The 22,656-nt window shown below is 33.2% G+C and overlaps 1 protein-coding gene across 1 annotated transcript; it reads left to right on the forward strand.

Moving 5' to 3' along the window:
- Positions 1–3,694: 3,694 nt before the first annotated feature.
- Positions 3,695–11,992, forward strand: LOC111709226 (uncharacterized). The gene is made up of 8 exons (XM_023482846.1): positions 3,695–3,758; positions 4,488–4,557; positions 5,446–5,502; positions 6,288–6,357; positions 7,624–7,718; positions 8,473–8,546; positions 10,853–11,030; positions 11,744–11,992. The coding sequence occupies exons 1-8, from the start codon at positions 3,745–3,747 to the stop codon at positions 11,810–11,812; spliced, it is 627 nt and encodes a 208-aa protein (XP_023338614.1). The 5' UTR covers positions 3,695–3,744; the 3' UTR covers positions 11,813–11,992.
- Positions 11,993–22,656: the final 10,664 nt, after the last annotated feature.

Genomic DNA, 22,656 nt, shown 5'->3' on the forward strand with positions numbered 1-22,656 from the left:
TATACTAGGACGGACCCCGCTTTTTGGACCCACCTTCGCACCATTCAAAATCATCAATATTCCTTAATATTCTGGAAATTTCCTAGAAAACGATTTTTGGACCCCCCTCCTTTCAATTTTGTACATGGATAACACATGGATATAATTGATCATGTGGCCGCAGCGCCCGGCCCCCTAGCCTCTCCTTGCCGCGGCGTTCGGCTCCCAAGCATGTCCTAGCCGCAGCGCTCGGTCCAGAATGTGTCTTAACCCAATCTAACCTAAAATAATAAGAAATAAATAATAATATTTTTGCTGAATATGAAAAATAAGTGGCCATATACAAAATTGATAGGAGGGGGGTCCAAAAATCGTTCTCTATGACGGACTTAATGGGTCTGTCCTAGTATACGATTTTTGGACCCCCCCCCCCCCTCCTATCANTTCTGGGCCGAGCGCTGCGGCTAGGGGGCCGAGCACTGCGGCCACACTTTCTAGGCCGAGCGCTGCGGCTAGGATGGGCTAGAGGGCCGAGCGCTGCGGCCACGGGTTAGGTTAAGTTGAAACACTTCCTGTCAGACCCATGTACAAAATTGATAGGAGGGGGGGGGCTGGGGGGGTCCAAAAATCGTATACTAGGAAATTACCGGAAATAACGGGATAGCTAGTATATCTCAGTGTTCACCACCACGATTCATACTGAAACCCAATTACCATTAGCTCTCCCTACTACCCTACCTCCCCAAACCCTACTTTATTCATACAAGTTGCAGCTTCAGATACTAAATTGTGCTAGTTGCAACTGCGCTTTCACAGATTTAAAAGATTTTTCATAAAAATGTTTGTTCACAAAAATTTATTTTGTAGTCTTAAACAATTGAATTTTAAAATTGAATATTTTCACTCTTTCCTGAGGTGAAATTAAGACGATGAAGAAAAGTAATTTGTGTTGAAAATGCAGAAAATAAAAACGTTTTCAGAAGTGTACGCAATGTACTGCGTAACCTGATCAAACACAGAAACTTGCTCACGCAACCTCGAGTTAATTATATCTTTAAATGCAACAAATAAAGTTTTATTTTCAATCTTTCAACAGAAAGTACAATGCAGGAACCTGAACCTGTGGCATATTCAAGGGGGGGGGGGTAGACATCTTTCCCCCCTTTAACTGGCTTAAATCCAGAATGCGCGCGCCAGGAGCTTATGCCAAAATCTCACAAAGAATTTGAATAAAGGGAAAAGAGAACAAAAACAGTAATATTGCTCAATTGTTTATTTTTCGTGCCAAACATTTTAGCAAAAATAATATTTTTTTTTGTAAAACAAGAATTGAAGGTTGGCGAGCTTTTCACCTTATTCCCTGCCAACTTTAATGTCTGTATAAAGAAAAGATACAGAGAGGACCAGAAAACTTTGGAATTGTATTAAATTGCAAAAACTTACGTGTTATAATTGATGTTGTTACAAACCAAATAATTTTACTAGTACTTTATTATTAGAGCATTTTTTAACAATTTTATTTTTTTATTTTAAAAAGGTTTTTATAAAAGATAATTACAAAATTGTACAAAATTATTTTAATAGTATTACAGTATTCCACTTTGAGATTCTTGGGGGGAGAGGAATTCAAGGACTCCGAAAACGACTCAAACGACAAGTGGGAAACAGCACCCAAACATTTATTTTTGATATATTCAAAATATTCATTGGTTCACAACTCTGCTAATCTCTGCATTTTTTAAAATTTTGTCTGATATTTCTGGTTTGTTACAAGAAAGTTTAGCTAAATTTATCTTTCTAAATTCAATATCTCAACTGCTGACACTGAACCCATAAACAATCATGAAATAATAACCCTTGCAAGTTTTCTGGAATTATATATTTGCTATCTCAGCAGGTTTGTAGATTGTTGAATGTAGATAACTATAATGCTAAATGTAGATCTATACACAATAATCATTTAATGTGTATGCTTCCTAGCTCTGTTGCAGGGTGGGGAAAGAAAAAAGAACACTCCACCAAACGTGGAATATAGAAAATTTGAAGGACCCAATGTTAGAATTTTCACTTAAAAATAATGACAAATGCAGTGATAAAAGGAGTTTTGGCTAGGAGTAGATTATCAACAGTTGGAGTCTTGAAACTGAGATTTAATAACATTTTGGGCAGTACTTGTAAATGATACTTGTACTTGATGCTTCTCCACATTAGTAAGCTCTGTGGTTGATGAATATTTGTATGTTTCCCATGGGTTGTAGGTTTAACTTAAAAACTGACTCACCAGACCTGTTTCTAAGTCGAGCTTTTTCATAGCAAGCCTAGACCCAGAGAGGTAAAAAACCTCTGTTCTCCAGGGTAATACAGCGTTGACAGATGAATGCAGGCATTCCTTGTTGATTATCTGTTTTCCTCATCAATGTCTCATCAAACCTTAAGTTTCTTATGTTTGTACGTTTACTTGGATTTGATATTTTTCTCTGTCGCCCTGCAGTACTCCTAGTTAATGTTAGAAGCGTCTCTGCAAAGACCTAGGTTCTGCTTTGAGGAAAGCTAGAGTTGAACTGTTATTAGAGCATTTATTAAGGGAATCGGGTTTGTATACATTGCACAATTGCTATGTCTGGCTCATGTTCATTGGAATATTCAAAGTCATGACTTAGGACTTAAGGTAGTATTTCTATTCCAGATCTTTCTGGTTTTCACTGTAAATCATGCACATCTTCAACTTCAGCCCCCCTAAACTCCCTAAACTGCTTAAACTCCCTAAACTCCCTAAACTGGGTGCTTGCAGAATACTTTAGCTGTATTTTATCTCAAGATTTTAAGTCGACTGACCATATTGTTACATTTTGCCATATATAAGTGGATGAAAAGCATTTAATTTAGACACACTTGTGAATGTTTTTTATAGAATTGCTCTAAAATGTATGTGTCTAGGGCTACAAAAAGTATTTGTGAGTTAGTCAGGTAAAATCAAAGGTCAGAGCAACACTTTAAAGTCGACCCAGTTTTGAAAATTGATGCAATTGTTTCAAATACAAATGAGTAAACAATTGGTAACTAAACACAAAACAAGTTTGCGAGAATTGATTTAAAACCATGTTCCTTCTCATAAAAAAATAACGATTAATTTCAGAAAATACTGAATCGTTAAAATTCAAACAAAAGTAACCTTTGACATATTCATCTGGCTAAAATTTTGAATTTTTTGATTACATTACATGCTAAACACAAAAATGTTGCGAATATTGCAAAATGCTACGCCTACACCTCTGCAGTCTCCAGGCGCGTGTGGTGGGGGGAGGGGGGGAGGTGATTTCTAACAAAAACTCTACTGAATTAACAACCCCCACATAAAAACCTGCGCCTATAATTATTACTAAATGCATTAATATTTAGCGAAGGAAAGTCAAGTGTTCAAATTATTTTTTAATTACCTATAAACTCTTTCCATAAATATAAATTATAGACAGACAAATTAACTTTTTTAAAGAAAAGTGTTGATTTTGGTTAACAAGAAGATTAAAAAAATATATAAAAATATAAAAAAAAATAATATTAAATTCATATTAAGACTTTTGTATTTTTAAACAAATAAAAAGTTTCAGTTTTTACGCATTATGAATTATAGAAAATATTTCTGCAACCTTTTTTAAAACACCTTGAAAGCAATTTTATAATTTATTGAAGCTTAATATTTTCAGCTGGTGAAAAGTTATATGGATTTGAGGGGTTTGTTCAGTAGGTTCAACTTACTGCAATAGAATGAACTTCTTTAGGAAAATATTATTCGAAATATAAACTAATTTCATCAAACTATATCTAAACCAGCCCAAGTCAATATCATGTTCAGAATCTTTTTTTCAACCAAACTATATGATTTTGTCACCACTCATGTCCTTTGTCCACTGCTTATAAAAAGTGCAGTAATGATTGTTGTCTTATATCATTTTTTGATTATGAAGCGTCGCTCAAACTTTTGTAATTTAAAACCGATTAATTTTTTGAAAAAATGAACTTTGAATATTAAAAAAAAAATATATTTTTAATTTCTTTCCGAAATTTAATGATTTAAGGAAGAACTAAGATGACAATCATCCCATAGTTTTCTGGATCTCATGCTGTGCTTAATTCTAATCATAAAATGTCAAGATTAGAACAATTAAATGTTGACGTATCTGAAAATCTTCTAGAATCTAAAATGCCATTTACATTAAGACTAGTTTTTAGAGGCACATTATCCTGGAGATCGAAAATAATTTAAAATTACATTTTAAAAATACGGGAAAATGGTTAAAAGAAAATTAAAATTATATAATTTTGTCCTTTGGTATTCAAAAGTCTATGATTCCATTATAAACTCTCTTGACTCCTAAATCGACAAAATTTGCGCCTCTCCTACTTTTGCTTTACTTGGTTTTGTCAACCTACTTTAAGAAAGTCCCCCTCCCCCCCCCCTCGCGTTCAGAGCAATCGTGCCGATTGTTAATAATAATATTTTCGTCAAGTGTGATTTTCCTGCTATCCTTAGGAGTGTTTCAAGTCCAAGGAATATCCATGAAAACTATAAACTCCAAGGAAGCTTTAGATTATTTTCAAAAAATACAACCTAATTTTCAGCTTTTTTCTATGAACAGGGTATCTTGAAACAGGATGAGACAGTAAAAAGAATGTATTGGTGACAGTCTTTTAATTTACAATATTGTCTTTTAATATATTCTTGAAAAAATTGAATAATTAACCAGTTTATTTCACAAGGAAATAATTAATATGATGAATGAGTTTTTAAGTCTCATTATTTGTATGTACTTTTGTAATGTTGTACTGTAAAACAAGAGATATTCAATTCTTTTCAAACATTTTCTGTGTGTTCGAGGTTTTGATAATAAGTTCATGCAACTTTTTATAAGCCAATTTGTAAACGAACAGATGATTATAAAATAATAATGAATACGCAGGTAAAATTGTAAAATTGTATTGAATTTTTATACAAAATTGTCTCACTCCATACAACCCAGTTTCCGATACAAGGTTTGGCGGGTTTCATAACGATACTCTGTCTTATTATAATTATCAGACTTTGAAATCAAGCAGCTATTTACCTTTTATGTGAAAATACAATTTGTCCCACTTGACAAATGAGCTATAGAAGATTAAAGTTATGGCTAATCATTGTTAGAAATAATTGATAAAAAATGTATATAAAAGGGGTGAGCGACGTATGAGCTTTCCAAAATGTGGTCTAACTTCTTTACAAGTTTAAAAGTGGATAACTATCAGATATTTACTGTTTAGACGTTTTTGGTTTTGTTTGGATTGATTGACCGTAACCTGAACAAAATTTTACACGCGTCGATTAATTTTTAAAGCACGCAGGATCATCAAACAAATCTTTTGAATTTCACATTTAAAATACAGAAACAAATACTTTAAATATAATTTATTATAATTCTAAAGCTGCTCTAGGTTACAAGGATTAACAGAGAAGTGGTTGCAGCAACAAAAACTTTGACAAAAATCCAGGTTTTAATATACAAAGATTAAGAGGTTTAATACCAACTTCACGAATCCTAAAAACCAGCCAAATTGAGTACAAAATTCCAAGGCTGGTACAGCTGTGCTCGAGCTTGAGAGTAAATTAAAGAGTAAATACATAAACTGCACATATTAGGAGAAGCAACCCTGTGATGAGGGTGTAGAACCCATTTGAGAGCTCTTTAGAATTGAAAGAACTGAACAGTGCTGTAATTTGACATGCAGCATGCTATGTTTATGTTGATATAATTAGTACATCCATGTTATTTTCAGGAGGTAACAAGAAATTATCACTTTGATGCTGAAGCATATTATTTGACTTAAAATTCAAAAGTTATAATCTTTTCATTTACAAGTATTTACCCCTTCACTACGACTGAGTTTTTGCAACAAACTCAAATTTTGTAATCTGTACTTCTCTGCAACCCAGTGGTGTAAACGTTAGATAAATCAAAGTTAGATTACTTGAACTAACAGAGTTCATAAGTTTGAAATATCTACAACATTGGATTGCCAAGATATTGGGATAACAAAATCAGAGTTTGCGACACAAACTCAATTCCTTTACCTGACTTTTGATATCGATAGCTTGGAAAGCCTCCATTTTGATTGCTGCCTATAATAGCTGTAGTTTTTGAAGAAAAAAATTGCGGATTTCTGAAATTATATAAGCAGATTTATTAGAATTACGGTTAATCATTTTTAAAGAAAAAAATTAAATGTAGCTTTGTCATTTAATTCATTCGAATTTATAAATTTAATATATATTTCAGACTGTTTTAAGATCTGCTTTAACAAATACAGATGCAGGCTCAGTCTTTGATGCTACATTGTCATCTACAGGTTTTAGAATGAATTATATTCAAAAGAAAACTATTTTTACAGTGATAACCAGAAAACAATGGAATAGAAACACGGCATTATACTTGATCGTATTAGATTTTGCTACAAAGCAAATAGCTTCTATAAATAAATTTGGCTTGTCTGTTTGTATCCAATAAACGTCAAAACGGCTGAACCGATCGGGCCCAAATTTTTTGGGACATCTAGGGACCCCAGGGAAGGTTTATGAATGATTGAAATTTTAAAAATTTGTGTTTAAAAGTTTTTGTAAAATTTTGAAAATGCGCGAAAAAATATTATGAAATCCGCAAACTTTTTTTGTTTTTGTTTTATACTGTACAAAGAGAAGATGCTCACAGATAAAGTCACAATTAAAAGTTTAAATAGAAGATGGGTGCGAAGCACCCTAAAAGCCTAGAAATTCAGGGCGCGAAGCGCCCTGAATTTCTAGTTAATAGAAACTTATCACATCACTTTTCTTCAAAATGTGCTCTATTTACAGAGAGATACGTCAAAATGTGCTCCCTTTACAGAGAGATACGTCAAAATGTGCTCTATTTACAGAGAGATACGTCAAAATGTGCTCTATTTACAGAGAGACACGTCAAAATGTGCTCTATTTACAGAGAGATACGTCAAAATGTGCTCTATTTACAGAGAGACACGTCAAAATGTGCTCTATTTACTGTGAGACACGTCAAAATGTGCTCTATTTACAGAGTGACGCGTCGAAATGTGCTCTATTTAATGTGAGACACGTCAAAATGTGATCTATTTACAGAGAGACACGTCAAAATGTGCTTTATTTACAGAGAGACACGTCAAAATGTGCTCTATTTACAGTGAGACACATCAGAATGTGCTCTATTTACAGTGAGACACATCAAAATGTGCTCTATTTACAGTGAGACACATCAAAATGTGCTCTATTTACAGTGAGACACATCAAAATGTGCTGTATTTACAGTGAGACAGATTAAAATGTGGAAGAAGAAGAAAACATTTAATCCAGCAATCTTTAGTGTATTTGTTGTTATTTTAAAGCAAATACTAGTATCTTGAACAATATTACTTTGAAGAGAAATAGGTCTGCAGACATGTGTATACACTGCACAATGCACAGTTGTTGTGTTTCAAGTTCATTGGACTAAAGTCATACACTGAGACTATAAACACCGTCTTTCTATTCCATATTTTATGGTTCTTACTGTACAATGTACATTGTACATGATACATACATGATACATAATCCACACTTATGTACAGGAAACAAATGTGGTCCCCAAATTATTACTGGTTGGACGGTCAACCTGGACCAGAAGATGCTGTATGCTGATACTGCTTTCTCTGCTGGAACACAGGTAGAAAACAGTGAGACACAGAAAACTGTCAAATAAGAAGACGACTTTTAGACTCGATTTATGATTCTAAATAAAGTCATTGTTAAAATCACTTAATTTCCCATGACTTCGGACTTTTTTCTAAAAATGAAAATTTCTTAAGTTATTTAATTTTTTAAATTCATCAATCAGAGTCTAAAACTAAAGAACGAAAAGTTCTGACTTAAATTTTAAGTTCATGGTTAAATGCCACTTCTGACTTAATTTAAACCTGAACTTTAACCATGAGGTTAAATATTTAACCCTGTGGTTAAATATTTAACTCGCCGAAATCGACGAGTTAAAATTTAAACAGAGGTTTAAATTATCTTGAAATCCTGCATTTTCCCTATTTGTATATTATTCAATCATCATTCAGCTGCAGCTGAGGAAGCGGCATTCTACTTTACGATATATGTAAAAGTGAAAACCGTGTTTAAGAAATTTCACGTTTTAGATAAATTAATTTTTGGATGTAAACCCAAAAAACGGTTGTAACTCGTAATATGTTTTATTTTCGGTTACGTAAGAACAGCTGATTAGCGATGGTTATGTAATATTCTCCGTAAATCCTTTTCTCTGATTGGTTCAGATTTTTCCCGGGAAATTCAAATTTGAAATTGAAAAAGTTTAATATTTAAGTAGCTATTCATTATTTTACAGAACTTTTAACCTCGAACTTAAAATTCGCGCATTCTTTAGTTTAGACTCTGGATTCTAAAAAAAGTATGTTTAGATGAGTTCAACAACTGGAAGGTTTACCCCTGCAGTCCGAGGATATTACAAGATCTGCGCATACTTCAGATTCCAGTAAACATTTAAAATAACAATTTTATACGCAAAATGTCAAAGTTAATGTTTCGAAGGAATTCATGAGTCTTTGCCACAAATTTTCTAAACCCTTTACCTTTGCAACCTGATGGTGTATACCTCTCATATTTCAAACTTTAATATTTAGATCCAACATAATTTATAGTTTGAAATATTTAAGGTCTACGACCATGGATTATAAAGATATAGGGGTTAGAAAGGGATTATTATAAAGAACAGGGGTTAGAAAGGGATTATTATAAAGATACAGGGGTTAGAAAGAGATTATTATAAAGAACAGGGGTTAGAAAGGGATTATTATAAAGAGCAGGGGTTAGAAAGGGATTATTATAAAGATACAGGGGTTAGAAAGGGATTATTGGTAAGATGCAGGGGTTAGAAAGGGATTATTATAAAGATACAACAGGGGTTAGAAAGGTATCATTATAAAGATACAGGGGTTAGAAATGGATTATTATAAAGATACAGGGGGTTAGAAAGGTATCATTATAAAGATAAAGGGGTTAGAAATGGATTATTAATAAAGATACAGGGGTTAGAAAGGGATTATTATAAAGATACAGGGGTAGAAGGTTATTATTATAAAGACACAGAGGTTAGAAAGGAATTATTGTAAAGATACAGGGGTTAGAGAGGGATTATTATAAAGATACAGGGGTTAGAAAGGGATTATCATTAAGATACAGGGGTTAGAAAGGGATTATTATAAAGATACAGGGGTTAGAAAGGGATTATCATTAAGATACAGGGGTTAGAAAGGGATTATTATAAAGATACAGGGGTTAGAAAGGGATTATTATAAGGATACAGGGGTTAGAAAGGGATTATTATAAGGATACAGGGGTTAGAAAGGGATTATTATAAAGATACAGGGGTTAGAAAGGGATTATTATTTGGATACAGGGTTTAGAAAGGGATTATTATAAAGATACAGTGGTTAGAAAGGGATTATAATAAAGATACAGGGGTTAGAAAGGGATTATTATAAGGATACAGGGGTTAGAAAGTGATTATTATAAAGATACAGGGGTTAGAAAGGGATTATTATAAAGAAACAGGGGTTAGAAAGGGATTATTATAAAGATACAGGGGTTAGAAAGGGATTATTATAAAAATACAGGGGTTAGAAAGGGATTATTAAAAAGATACAGGGGTTAGAAAGGTATTATTATAAAGATACAGGGGTAGAAAGGGATTATTATAAAGACACGGGGTTAGAAAGGGATTATTATAAAGATACAGGGGTTAGAAAGGGATTATTATAAAGAACAGGGGTTAGAAAGGGATTATTATAAAGATGCAGGGATTAGAAAGGGATTAGACACAAATCATTTACCTTAAAGAGACTGCAGCAGACGTTATTTCAAGTAATTCTTTATTTCTAAAGTATCGTGTCCGATTCTCACCCAACGATACCCGGCCTTTCTTTGTCTGATCAAGATCGAAAATATCAATTTTTCTTTTTAAATTGTTTATTTTTAACTTTTAGATATTCTAGAAAAGTAACTTGTCAAAATTAAACACTTGCCATCTTTGAAAAACGACGACTTCTGTTACATTTTGATGAGATAAAGGTTAAAAGGGTACTATTGGGAGTTGGTTATCACTGTAAACATTTCAAGGACCGGGCCGACTTTTAATTAGCATAGCAAGCAGTACAGTACAAATACAGACTATATGTGTTAGGCCCCTCTTTAAATGTTATAAAATGGCATTAGAATATACTACTATCAACATTGACAATCTTACACTGTAAAATCACTTTATACACAATACACAATACACAATACACAATACACAATACACAATACACAATACACAATATACAATACACAATACACAATACACAATACACAATACACAATACACAATACACAATACACAATACACAATGCACAATACACAATACACAATACACAATACACAATACACAATACACAATACAAAATACACAATACACAATACACAATGCAAAATACACAATTCACAATACACAATACACAATACACAATACACAATACACAATACACAATACACACAATACACAATACACAATACACAATACACAATACACAATACACAATACACAATTCACAATACACAATACACAATACACAATACACAATACACAATACACAATTCACAACACACAACACACAATACACAATACACAATACACAATACACAATACACATACACAATACACAATACATGTAGATTTAGATTTCTATTCTTTACATATGTACTACATTGTCCAGACTAGATACAGACTAAACATATTCTAGAAATTCTGGGAACGCCAATGATGTGACAATAAGGAAGAATGGTGCCATCATTGCTGCCTTTGGTAGTGGAATAGAGAGGGACTGGAGGAGCACTGGAACATGTGTTGTAACAACCCTCTCTACAACAGATTATGTTGACCTTTATCATCAGTCAGGCGGGTCATCAGATTGTATCCAGGTTAGATTTCAATAATGATCATTCGATGGTGTAAGAAGTTTTCTAATGAGAATGTTCTACAAAAACTGATTACTCACCTCAAAATAAAATTTTCTAATCCTTGTTAAGTGAGACCAAAAATTCGTTGATTAGGAAAACTAAATTTAAACAATTTTTAAACTCTCCACTAAAACTACATTATGTCTTTGGGCAGAGTGCTGCAAGCTGATCACTGCAGTACTTGTACCTAAAGGTTATAAACTATAGTTTAGGGTGTATGTAGTACTATGTATTTGATGTTATGTTATTTAGCAAACAGTTTTACCAATTACTTTAAGAAAACGTATCAAGTGAAACGGATCAGTGTACAGTGTACAGTGTACAGTGTGATATAAATGTTCATTAGACTATTTGAAAAAAAACCTTGAGTAAGTCTTTTTTCTAGTCGTAGATGTTTTAGCAGTATATTTTTGATATTTCTTTTCAATTCTACTAGATCTCAGTCAACATTTGAAATATCAAAGGTTTATAACATCTAGTTGCAAAGTATGTGAAATTAGAGTTTGAAGGGATCAGTTATTTCAAATTAAGATTTCAAAGTACGAATTGATGTTTTAACACAATGAAAAATAAATAAAATTTGTTGTCTTGTACACATTTCCACAATTCCTAAAATGGCCAATTTTAAAAATATGTTTTTGCATATTATATAATTACATAATGTCGTAATCTAGGAGACAAGCTACAAGTACTCGAGGTTTATGGGTCATCTTATTGCTTGCGATACTTCAACCTGTGCTTAACTTACAGAAAAAATATCAATTTTAAAAAAATTGATATTTTAATGTTTAAGTCATGTTCATATGTTGTATTTAGATTTATTATATTTTTATATTTGTGAATTTTGAACCCTTTTAATGTATTATGTATAATATGTATCTAAATGAAATATGTATACTCAATAAAGCATTTCGTAACATTAATTAAAGATTTATTTTTCATTTTTAATAAAAAACTGAACTAATGCATTTACGGTTTAAAGGGACTGTTAGGGAATTTCAAGCGAAACTCCATGCAAAGATGGGAATGTCCGATTCACAACACTACCCTTCAAGGCAATCCTTCTAATCTAGTAATCAACAATACGGAATATATTGTTATGTTTAGTTCTAATATTTCTTATATGGTTTACTGCAGTAAATATGTATGCGCATATAGTAGAGAAACCATATTTGATATAAAAATTGAATATTTAAAAAAAATTTAAACATTACATTAGTATCTAATTAATTCTTGATCAGGCAAAGCTTTTAAGGTTACCGTTTTGTTGAATGCAGGAGGGTACATTTATGATATACAGTCATAACCAGAAAACTGTAGAATAGGAAGACGACATTATAGCATTTCTGAAGTGCATTTGATGTTGTTTAAAGTAAATAGCTTTACTTGAAAGTTATTAAATTATTTATTAAAATGGGTCTGTTTACGTTGCACAATTGCTGTGTCTCATGTTCAATGCGGTCGCTATTAAAAGTCATAACTTGAGTTTAAAAGTCGACTTCCTATTCCAGAGTTTTCTGGTTATCACTGCACTGTATGAAAATTTATATATTCACTAACTGTCATGTCGAGTTGGAGATTTGTTAAAAAAGATGCAGTACATCCTTATTGTATAGTCTTCACTCCCACATTGAGGCAATGTAACATTTTGGTTTTTGTTACTCTTTTAATGTTACCATGTGGTCTGTAACAAAAATGCACAGACATACAGAGTACAGACAAACATTATTACATACATATAAGACGGTATGCATGCTTTAAGAAACTAAATCTGCAAAACTGTTTAAAAGAAAAATCTTCAAAAACAATTTAGATAGTTATGCAAGTTATATCTTTAAACAAATAACTGTTTCTCATGTGGATAAACTTAGTCTTTGCTATCTTCTTCACCCTGTAGTTCATAAACATGATTCTAATAATATATGTTACCCTCTGTTACAACCCTTCCGCTGAGTACCCACCTCCCTCTTTTCCTTTATATTTTTTCACCGCCTCCTTACCTTATTCCTGATTTATCATCATTGTTTTGTTTAAAGTGTACACTGTACACTGTACACTGTACATCCATCTATTTATTTACTTTAGCTCGTTTTTAAACAAATCCCAACCCTACTCTCTAGCACTAGAATTATATCATTTTCTTCTCAATATATTTCGCCAAAAACTATTTATTTACAATTCTTATTCGCTTATAATGGGCCAACCAATCAAAACAACCAACTCTGGTTATGCGGATCCAAACTACATAGTAAATTGTGATTTTTTATTTGTATTATCTCGTGCTTTGTAGTTGAATAAAAATATGAAATGAAAAAATAATTTAAGATCAATTATTTTAGTTGCGAAAATAAAATCACGAAACCTTGATTTTCTATACGGAATAGAATCACCCAACCTCATCTTAATTCTCGCAAAAATATACAGGGTTACCCCCAGACTCCAGATACGACTGTACGGAATGTTTACTGTCTGTTTCATTATATTCGTAAATCACTGTAACTATAAAATTCATTTAAAACCCAAATTTAAGGCAGAAGACTTAAATTAATCTAAACTTGGAATTGGCATATTTTGAAAATCGTCTTTACAGTCTCATCCTTTGTGAGTAACCCTATAGTTCTATCACTCCATAATCATAGGCTGCTTTTAGTTTAACAATTCAAAAACTATAACATCTGTATAATATACTTAGAAATGAAAAATTAAAATTAAAAATACTAAGTTCAAATGAGATGAGAGTGAAGAGTAATTATTTGAGTATCTAATTTAAAGTTTATTAGTATTAAACATTTTTTTTGTTTGTATGTGAACTTGTAGTACATTGCTCTAAAATGCCGTTTTAACCTTCAAAAGAAGGCCTAATATTCGAAAATATTATTCTGAATCTGATATGGATTTTATACTTGTTCATTCTCGATATTCCTGTCAATTCATTACTTGACCTCTTTTCTTTTCTTTCACTCTGTTTCCTGTTCCGTTAGAATCGTAACTTTTAATTACTAACGTGTATGTCCCCAANGACTGTTTGTCTTTCTTTCTTTTTGCTTATTTTTCTGTCTTATCTTAATCCGAACCACGAAGTCAACTAGAAGTAGCACTTAAAGAGCAGGTGTTCACTACTCACTCTCATGGATCTCGGTATTCTTGGTATACCGCAGCTACTGGTGTACAAGTTTACTGGTATACTGGTATACGGACAGTATCAATAACATCAATATTCTAGACTTAAAGACGACATTTGAAATTTCAACATTTCTGTTTTCTATTTGGTTTCCATGCCATCATTTTTTCCATTGGTGTCCAACATAATTCAACATAAGATCTGATACTGGATTTGTAGATTTATTAGGATAATGCCTATACAACTGTAGAATGGGCTAGAGATACTGAAGCAGTGGGAGATGGGAGGGAAAAGAAATAGAGAGGGGACAGGAAGGGAGAGAGATAAGAGGGGACGGAAAGACTTTGAGATATGATGGGACGGAAAGACATGGAGCAAGAGGGGAAAGGAAGGACAGGGAGGTGAACGAGGGACGGGAGGACCAGGAGATATGATGGGACGGAAGGACAGGGAGATATGATGGGATGGAAGGATATGGAGATAGGGGGGAAGGAAGGACAAGGAGATATGATGGAACGGAAGGACAGGGTGATATGATGGGACGGAAGGACAGGGAGATACGATGGGACGGAAAGACATGGAGATATGATGGGACGGAAAAACATGGAGATATGATGGGACGGAAGGACATGGAGATATGATGGGACGGAAGGACAGGAAGATATGATGGGACGGAAGGACAGGGAGATATGATGGGACGAAAGGACATGGAGATATGATGGGACGGAAAGACATGGAGCAAGAGGGGGAAGATAGAGGGGGAAGGGAGAACAATGAGGTAGACGAGGGACGGGAGGAGAACAGAAGGGAAAAGGGGGAGATGGAAGAGAAATTACAGGGAGAAGGGAAGATTGAGAACTAATGTAGATACACAAGACAGGTAAAAATGGGGATATAAGCCAGTGTGGTATTATTTCAAAATAATAAGTAAGTATAAGTACTAACTGCTCTCTAGTTTCTGTGGGTATAATTGTTGCCATAAAACTCAAGTATTACCTTAAGTAGGTTCTAATCTAATTACAGACTACAGTAGATCTGTTTATTTACTTTTAATATTCATTCGTCGTAAAATAAATAATTTTCTTTAATGATTCATCTAATTTTTTTCAGATTTGACTTTTACGAGTTTATTTCTGTCAGAATATGGAAGACGTGATGTTTAAAATAGAAAATGTCAAAACTTAAAATACTCCACTTAAACTTAACTCAACAATTAAAATGTATGAAAATGCCCCTTCTCTCGTCTTTTTATTGCTCGCACTCATTCTCCACCCCCCCCCCTGTGCACCCCCATATGCAGATCATTTTTTGTCGCAGTTTCCCCAAAAATTGAAAATACTGAAATCTTTCAGAATTTCTGTATTGAAATTTGAAAATTTGAAAGCTGGACCCCCCACATGGCACATACCATGGAAACTAATATTTCCCTTCTCCCACATTAATAACTAATATTATTCGTCCTAAAAGGAATTGAGTCTTTGCCACAAACTCAAATTTTTTAAGTCCTTAATCTTTGCTACCTGATAGTGCAGAGCTTTGATATTTCAAGCTTAGAATTTTTGATCTAACAGAGCTGAAAACTTTAGAATGGTGGATATCGGGATTAAGGCTTAATCCACTCTTTTTCTTAATCTCGAGATTAAATATTGCTTGTTCTCCTCTCATTTTTAATCTCCAGATTAATTATCCGATCAGGATTAAGGATATGTCATTCTAAAGTTTTCAGCTCAGAATTTATAGTTTGAAATATCTAAGATTCATGGAATTGGGTTGCAAAGATAGAGAGATTTATAGAAAATCAGAGATTGTGGCGAAGACTCAATTCCTTTATGCATCCATGATCTTTACGCAACATCCCCTCCCCCCTACTGAACTTCTGACCTACTGCAATATCGGACGTACCCCAGCTGATTATTTTTGTATTACTCGAAGGTTCGGTTAGGTTAAAAGACAATTTTTGGGCCGTGCGCTGCGGCTACTGCTGCAGGACGGCTAGGACAAGATTTTTTAAAACCAACCCTGAAAAATGTTATGGATTAGCTGAATATTATTAAAAATGTTATGGATTAGCTGAATATTATCAAAAATGTTATGGATTAGCTGAATATTATCAAAAATGTTATGGATTAGCTGAATATTATTAAAAATGTTATGGATTAGCTGAATATTATCAAAAATGTTATGGATTAGCTGAATATTATTAAAAATGTTATGGATTAGCTGAATATAATGCACTATGTATGGAGACCCTACTGCATGGACAGCCATAAGCAATGGTATTATGTAAATATAAAAAAAAATATTTGGATTGGTCAATGCATGCGGTCTAGTGTGAAGTGGGGTTTGATTAAAGCAGGATGGGGGGGGGAGTGGGAATGGGGGAGTGGGAAGGGAGAAGGGGAGAGTTTTGAAGAAAAGAATGTTTCTAATTTTGTTATGCATGAGTAGCCTTCAAACCTTCAGTAATAGTTTAGGGACTTCCTTTCAGATCTTTTAAACTGTTCAGGGGGTCTTAGGGGGGCATCAGGGGGTACAGAACATTAGAAGACGTCGTTAGGGACTTCAAGGGGAGTTTAAGGGTTCCCAGAGGACTAATGAATAAGGTCTTTATGGATGGGAACTGTAATAGGAGATAAAAATTATCTTTCACCCTGTCTCATAATACACAAACAGTCAACTTTATCGATATATCTACTCATCTTTCTTTCTATCTGCTTTTTTCTATCTATCTGTTTATTTTTATTTCTATTTGTTTATCTTTCTTTCTTATTGTCTTTCTTTCTGTCTGTTTATCTTTCTTTCTTTTTGCCTTTCTTTCTGTCTGTTTATCTTTCTTTCTATTTTTCTTTCTTTCTGTCTGTTTATCTTTCTTTCTATTTGTCTTTCTTTCTGTCTGTTTATCTTTCTTTCTGACTGTTTGTCTTTCTTTCTGACTGTTTGTCTTTCTTTCTGTTTGCTTATCTTTCTGTCTGTTTATCTTTCTTTCTGACTGTTTGTCTTTCTTTCTTTTTGCTTATTTTTCTGTCTGTTTATCTTTTTTCTGTCTGTTTATCAATCTTTCTGACTGTTTGTCTTTCTTTCTGTTTGCTTATCTTTCTGTTTGTTTCTCTTTCTTTCTGTCTGTTTGTCTTTATTTTTGCCTGTTTATCTTTCTCATCTATATATTAATCTGGGTATCGTTCTTTCTATCTGTATCTTTCTTTCTTTCTGTATCTGTTTATATTTCATTTTATCTTTCTTTTTATCTGCTTATTTATCTACTAGGTATGAATTTCAGGAGATATCGTGAATTGTTTGTGAAAATCTTTTGTTGGCAGATTACTTGAAATTTGGTTTTCCTCTCCCGGTGCAGAGAGTGTGTATATACATACATTATATATATACCCAGGTTCCTAGGAAACCAGGTTTCCGGAGTGATTCATTCAAACCAAACCAATCGGAACCAAACCTTTATTCTAATATAAAATTTTATACATCCCTCCCGTCCTGGAAGGTTCCACTTCAGATATTCCCCCAACAGGTCCTTCCCCCTCCCCCTCCCCTTCCTAACTTGTATTAACTTCCAAATTCATTTACTTCCCCCCTTTCCCCTCTCTTCCTTCCCATACAACTGATCCACAAGTGTCCACTCATTTCCCTTAGACTAATCTATAAATGATGATATTTTCCCTAAAATCTGCTCAACTTGTTTTCAAACTTTTTGGATACATTCGCAACTCCATAAATGGATGAAATTATACAAGATAGCACCTTAAAGAACAATTCGATATTCACTCTTCATGCTCTAAATAAAATATAAAAACAAACTAAGAGATATTGTTATAAAAGAATATTAAATGTGCTAAAACTCTTTGAGAATTTTAGGAGCCAGAAAGGAGGAGGAGGGGGGGGGGGGGNCCCCCCCCCCCTTCTCATGGCCCCCTTGGATTTATTACGCTGTTCAAAAGAATTGAAACTTTATTTTTAGACCGACTATTGGGAGCCATAATTTTGTCTGTCTGTGAGAATGTCTGTCCATGCATTTAACTAAATCATTAGGTCCCTATGTAATGTTAGTCCAGTTTTAATGATTTCTGGTTGTGTGCCAATCTATAAATCTGTATGTCTGTGAGTATATGTCTATATATTTGTTTGTATAATCTATATAAGAAAACAAGACATTCGTATACATATGTTCCCTCTGACCGGCCAAACAGGCAACGGGCAACTGCCGGGCCCTTTAGCTAGTATGTAATATGTCTGTCCGACATTCGTCTCTTGCTGTATATGTCAGGCTGTCCGTCTTTATATAAATTATTGTCCGTTTGTGTATGCCTGTTTGTGGGTCAGATAAAAATATCTGTGTGTCTTTGTGTCAATCGATATATATCTGTGTGTCCGTTTGTATATGTCTGAGTATGTCTGTGTGTCTGTCCTTCTAGCATAATGCCTGTTTCCTTTATCTGCCCGATCTGCCTGAATTTTACTCTTTCTTTAAGTCGTTTTAAAGGATATAGTTAAGTATGGTAAGGCAGCTGGATAATGGAACTCAAGGGATATCTGAGTACATCTATATTAGCATTCATCTACTACTAGATCTTTAGTCAGGCTTAACTCTATACTATCTGTCTATCTATCTGTCTGTCTAGATGTCTCGCCGTTTATCTGTGTGTCTGTCAATCTGAATGTATTTCAATCTGAGTGTCTGTCAAGCAGTCTTTCTGTCTTTTGTCTATCTGTGTATCTCTTGTTTCGATATGTTAACTGGTTCGTTTTATTCCTGTTTGTCTTTCTGTCTAGCTGAAAACCTATCTATTTTTCTCTCAGTCTATTACTTTGTCTATTTAGAGAAGACTTAAGATATATTCATTTAAAATATCTTGCAAGTTCTATAATTTCATATCTTTAGATTAAAGCTGAAAATTTATGTTATAATGCTTCCATGATGTATGCAATCTATATAATACTACATATGTAATATAATGTATTAATATCTGTTTGTTTTGTTTGGATGTCCGATCATAACTCAGAAACCCTTGGATCGATTTGCCTTCCAATCACGAGTAGAACCACGAAAACTAAGTTTTCAGACAAAGCTGGGTTACGAAGCTAGTTGTTTTTTAAGTAAGTAAAAAAGATAGATAGATTAAATCTTGGGTTCCAACTTTTCAAGGTTGTTTATTATTAATGCTAGCACCTGGTGTCACAGACAAACAGTAAAAAGCAGACAAACTCACAAAAAGTGGGAAATGAATATTCTGAAACTATAGAAAAAAATAAGTGTAAAAACATACTAAGTCAATCATAAACACATGGTTTCAGGTATATTTAAATAATCATCACAAACATACACTCAAGTTTACGAACACAAACACCCAAGTATAATATTTAAATAATCAACACAAACATACACTCAAGTTTACGAACACAAACACCCAAGTATAATATATGTTTGAAGAGGGTATTGTCAGGTATTATTTAGGCATGGCAAGCTGCACATATATGCACATTTTTTACAGGATTAAACCATAGATTCTAAACAGCCCCTCATAAAGCCGGATTAAAGACGTATTCAAGGATTCATGTTTAACAGAATAATTTAATTTTTTCTTCCGGGATTTTTTTTATTTTATAATTTTTAAGATTATGAACAAAATAAAAACGAACTTCTGATTGTGAATAAAACTTGCTTGGCCCCAATACTTTAATCTCTAAATATAAATATAAAATATAAACTTAGAATTCTTTAATCTTTTTATTCCAGAATCTATAAGAAGCTTGCCGAAAATAAAAACCAAAACAAAATCAAATATCAATTTTGATTATGTTGAAAATCTTATTGAATGTTTATCTTTAAGAAAAGGGTTGGCATGAATGAAACAAAAAGACTACTTTTAATCCTGAACTTTTGACAGCATTCTTTCATTCATTAATCTACAAAAAAAATAGTCTAAGATAATAAACAAACAAAAATATTAGTTTGAATGTCAAATTATTAAGAAAAAACAGTTATTCCAGAATCTAATAGAAGCTTGCCTATGATAATAAAAAAATATTGATTCAAATTATAAAAAAAAACCTAATCCAAGGTTAATGTTTATCTGAAGGAAAAGGATGAATGAGGGTGGCGGATTGATTTATTAGGTATCAGTCCGGGACAATTCTTTTACTTTAACTGTTTCCTGCAGTAAATAAACAAAGTAAAAAAGTAGATTTGATAAACGCGCCGANACTCATTCTCCACCTTTACTCTCCGAAACACACTCTTTCTCCATCTTTACTCTCCCAAACATACTCTTACTCCTTCTCTCCCCTCCCAAACATAATCTTACTCCTTCTCTCCCCTCCCAAACATACTCTTTCTCCATCTTTACTCTCCAACACATACTCTTACTCCTTCTCTCCCCTCCCAAACATACTCTTACTCCTTCTCTCCCCTTCCAAACATACTCTTTCTCCATCTTTACTCTCCAACACATACTCTTACTCCTTCTCTCCCCTCCCTAACATAATCTTTCTCCAACTTTAACCTCCCAAACATACTCTTACTCCTCCTCTCCCCTCCCAAACATACTCTTTCTCCATCTTTACTCTCCCAAACATACTCTTACTCCTTCTGTCCCTCCCAAACATACTCTTTCTACATCTTTACTCTCCAAACATACTCTTTCTCCTTCTCTCCCTCCCAAACATACTCTTTCTCCATCTTTACTTTCCAAACATACTCTTTCTCCTTCTCTCCCCTCCCAAACATTTTTCCCTGTTCTTTCCCCTCCCAAATATACTCTTTCTCCATCTCTACATTCTACCCTCCTCAGTTTCTTCCTTCTCCAAGTATACCGCTCCCTCCCCCCCAACAGAGATATCTCTTTCTTTCCCCCACCCCCTTCCTCCCCACTGTAAGCTACTATCCCTCCATCTTGTATTTGATTAAATTCAAATCTATCAATCTATCAATCATGCCAACATTTATGGATAAAGAAAAACTTTATTTGGTGAATAAATCCTATTTTGCGAAACGTTTTTTGGAGATATATTTCATTTGAATTTTATTATTAATCTGTATGTTTTCTTCGTTGTAATTGTTTTCTTTTAACCCTGTATACTTTTAGTTCATAATTTAGTTTATATTTTCCTTTAGTATGGTTTTCAGGTTTGAACTATGTTATTTCTGGGTTAACACAAATTATTGTTAGTAGAAGAAATCATTAAACAACTTTTAGGACTTCCGAAGGATATGAGATTGTAATAAAGGTATTACGGTCTGAGGGGATGGGTGTAGGTGGGGGGGGGCGAAGNTCTATATTATCAAGACATGATACAGGGTTACCCACAAAAGATGAGAGTTGAATGCCGACCTAATAAAACTCTTTAATAAAGTAATTTAACTTGGGGCTCTGTCTCTAACTTCTGAGTGGCATATCAAACGAGATGATAATGAAAAAACATGTTCAAGTTCAGTATAGCCATAAAATAAAAAGACTGAATTCTGTTCAGTCTCTCGGAAATCTATCTTTTGTGGTATAACCCTGGTCTATAAATGTGCCGAGCTTAGACTAAATTCTAATTATAAATTCTGCTACGGTGAACTAGGGGGTATATGTACACCTATTTGGACTGCTATAGGAACTATATAGCTTTATCAAAATTAATAACAATTATTGGATGATTTTAGAGAATTCACAAATATCTTTTCGTTTCATGTAGTTTTATTTTTTCACATAATTGAGATAAATTAAAAGTAAGTTTATATATATCACAATTAAGATTAAAATTAAATTAAAACTAATAAAGATAAAACTATTTAGATTAAAATTTAATCCAACTTTTAAATATATTAAATATTAAATATATTAAATATTAAATATATTAAAGGGAGTGACCGGTTATGTCTCAAATCAATCCGAAAAGAGTTTTCCACAACACTGCATACTCAGTTCAACTACCTTACTTAGCCGGTCACTCCCTTTAAATATATTAAAGTTTGCACAAATTTTATCCTTTAAAATTTATTTGGAAAAACGATATTTTTTTGGCATATATCATCCCTCAGGGTCAAAATTTGGCATAGTGCTGAGGAAAGCAGATTTTAGACTATTCATTTTTTTTGGAACCCTTTACAAATACAATTAAATCTTGAAAAATTATAAAATTATAATATATTTTTCATCACTAGCTTCGGCCTAGAGACTTGGCTTACTTATTAATGTTTAGGCAAGTGGAGTCAACGCCACTGCAGCTGGGGACTTGGCAAAAAGATTTGCAAATCTGAGGAAAATGAAAATAAAATGTTTCTCTCAATTTTTTACGAATTGTTAATGTAAAGTTTTTTGTAACAAATGGTAAAAAAAAAACCATAAAACCTTTTTTAAAGGAAAATTGTTTTTATAGCTTCCAAATTATGGTTGTCTCAAAGTTTCAAAGTAAAACATTTTTCTTCTCTTAGTTTAAGCATTGCTGGACGGACTAGTAACCTTCAAACTAACA

The sequence above is a fragment of the Eurytemora carolleeae genome, unplaced genomic scaffold (assembly GCF_000591075.1).
Source record: "Eurytemora carolleeae unplaced genomic scaffold, Eaff_2.0 scaffold950, whole genome shotgun sequence".
Taxonomy (NCBI): domain Eukaryota; kingdom Metazoa; phylum Arthropoda; class Copepoda; order Calanoida; family Temoridae; genus Eurytemora; species Eurytemora carolleeae.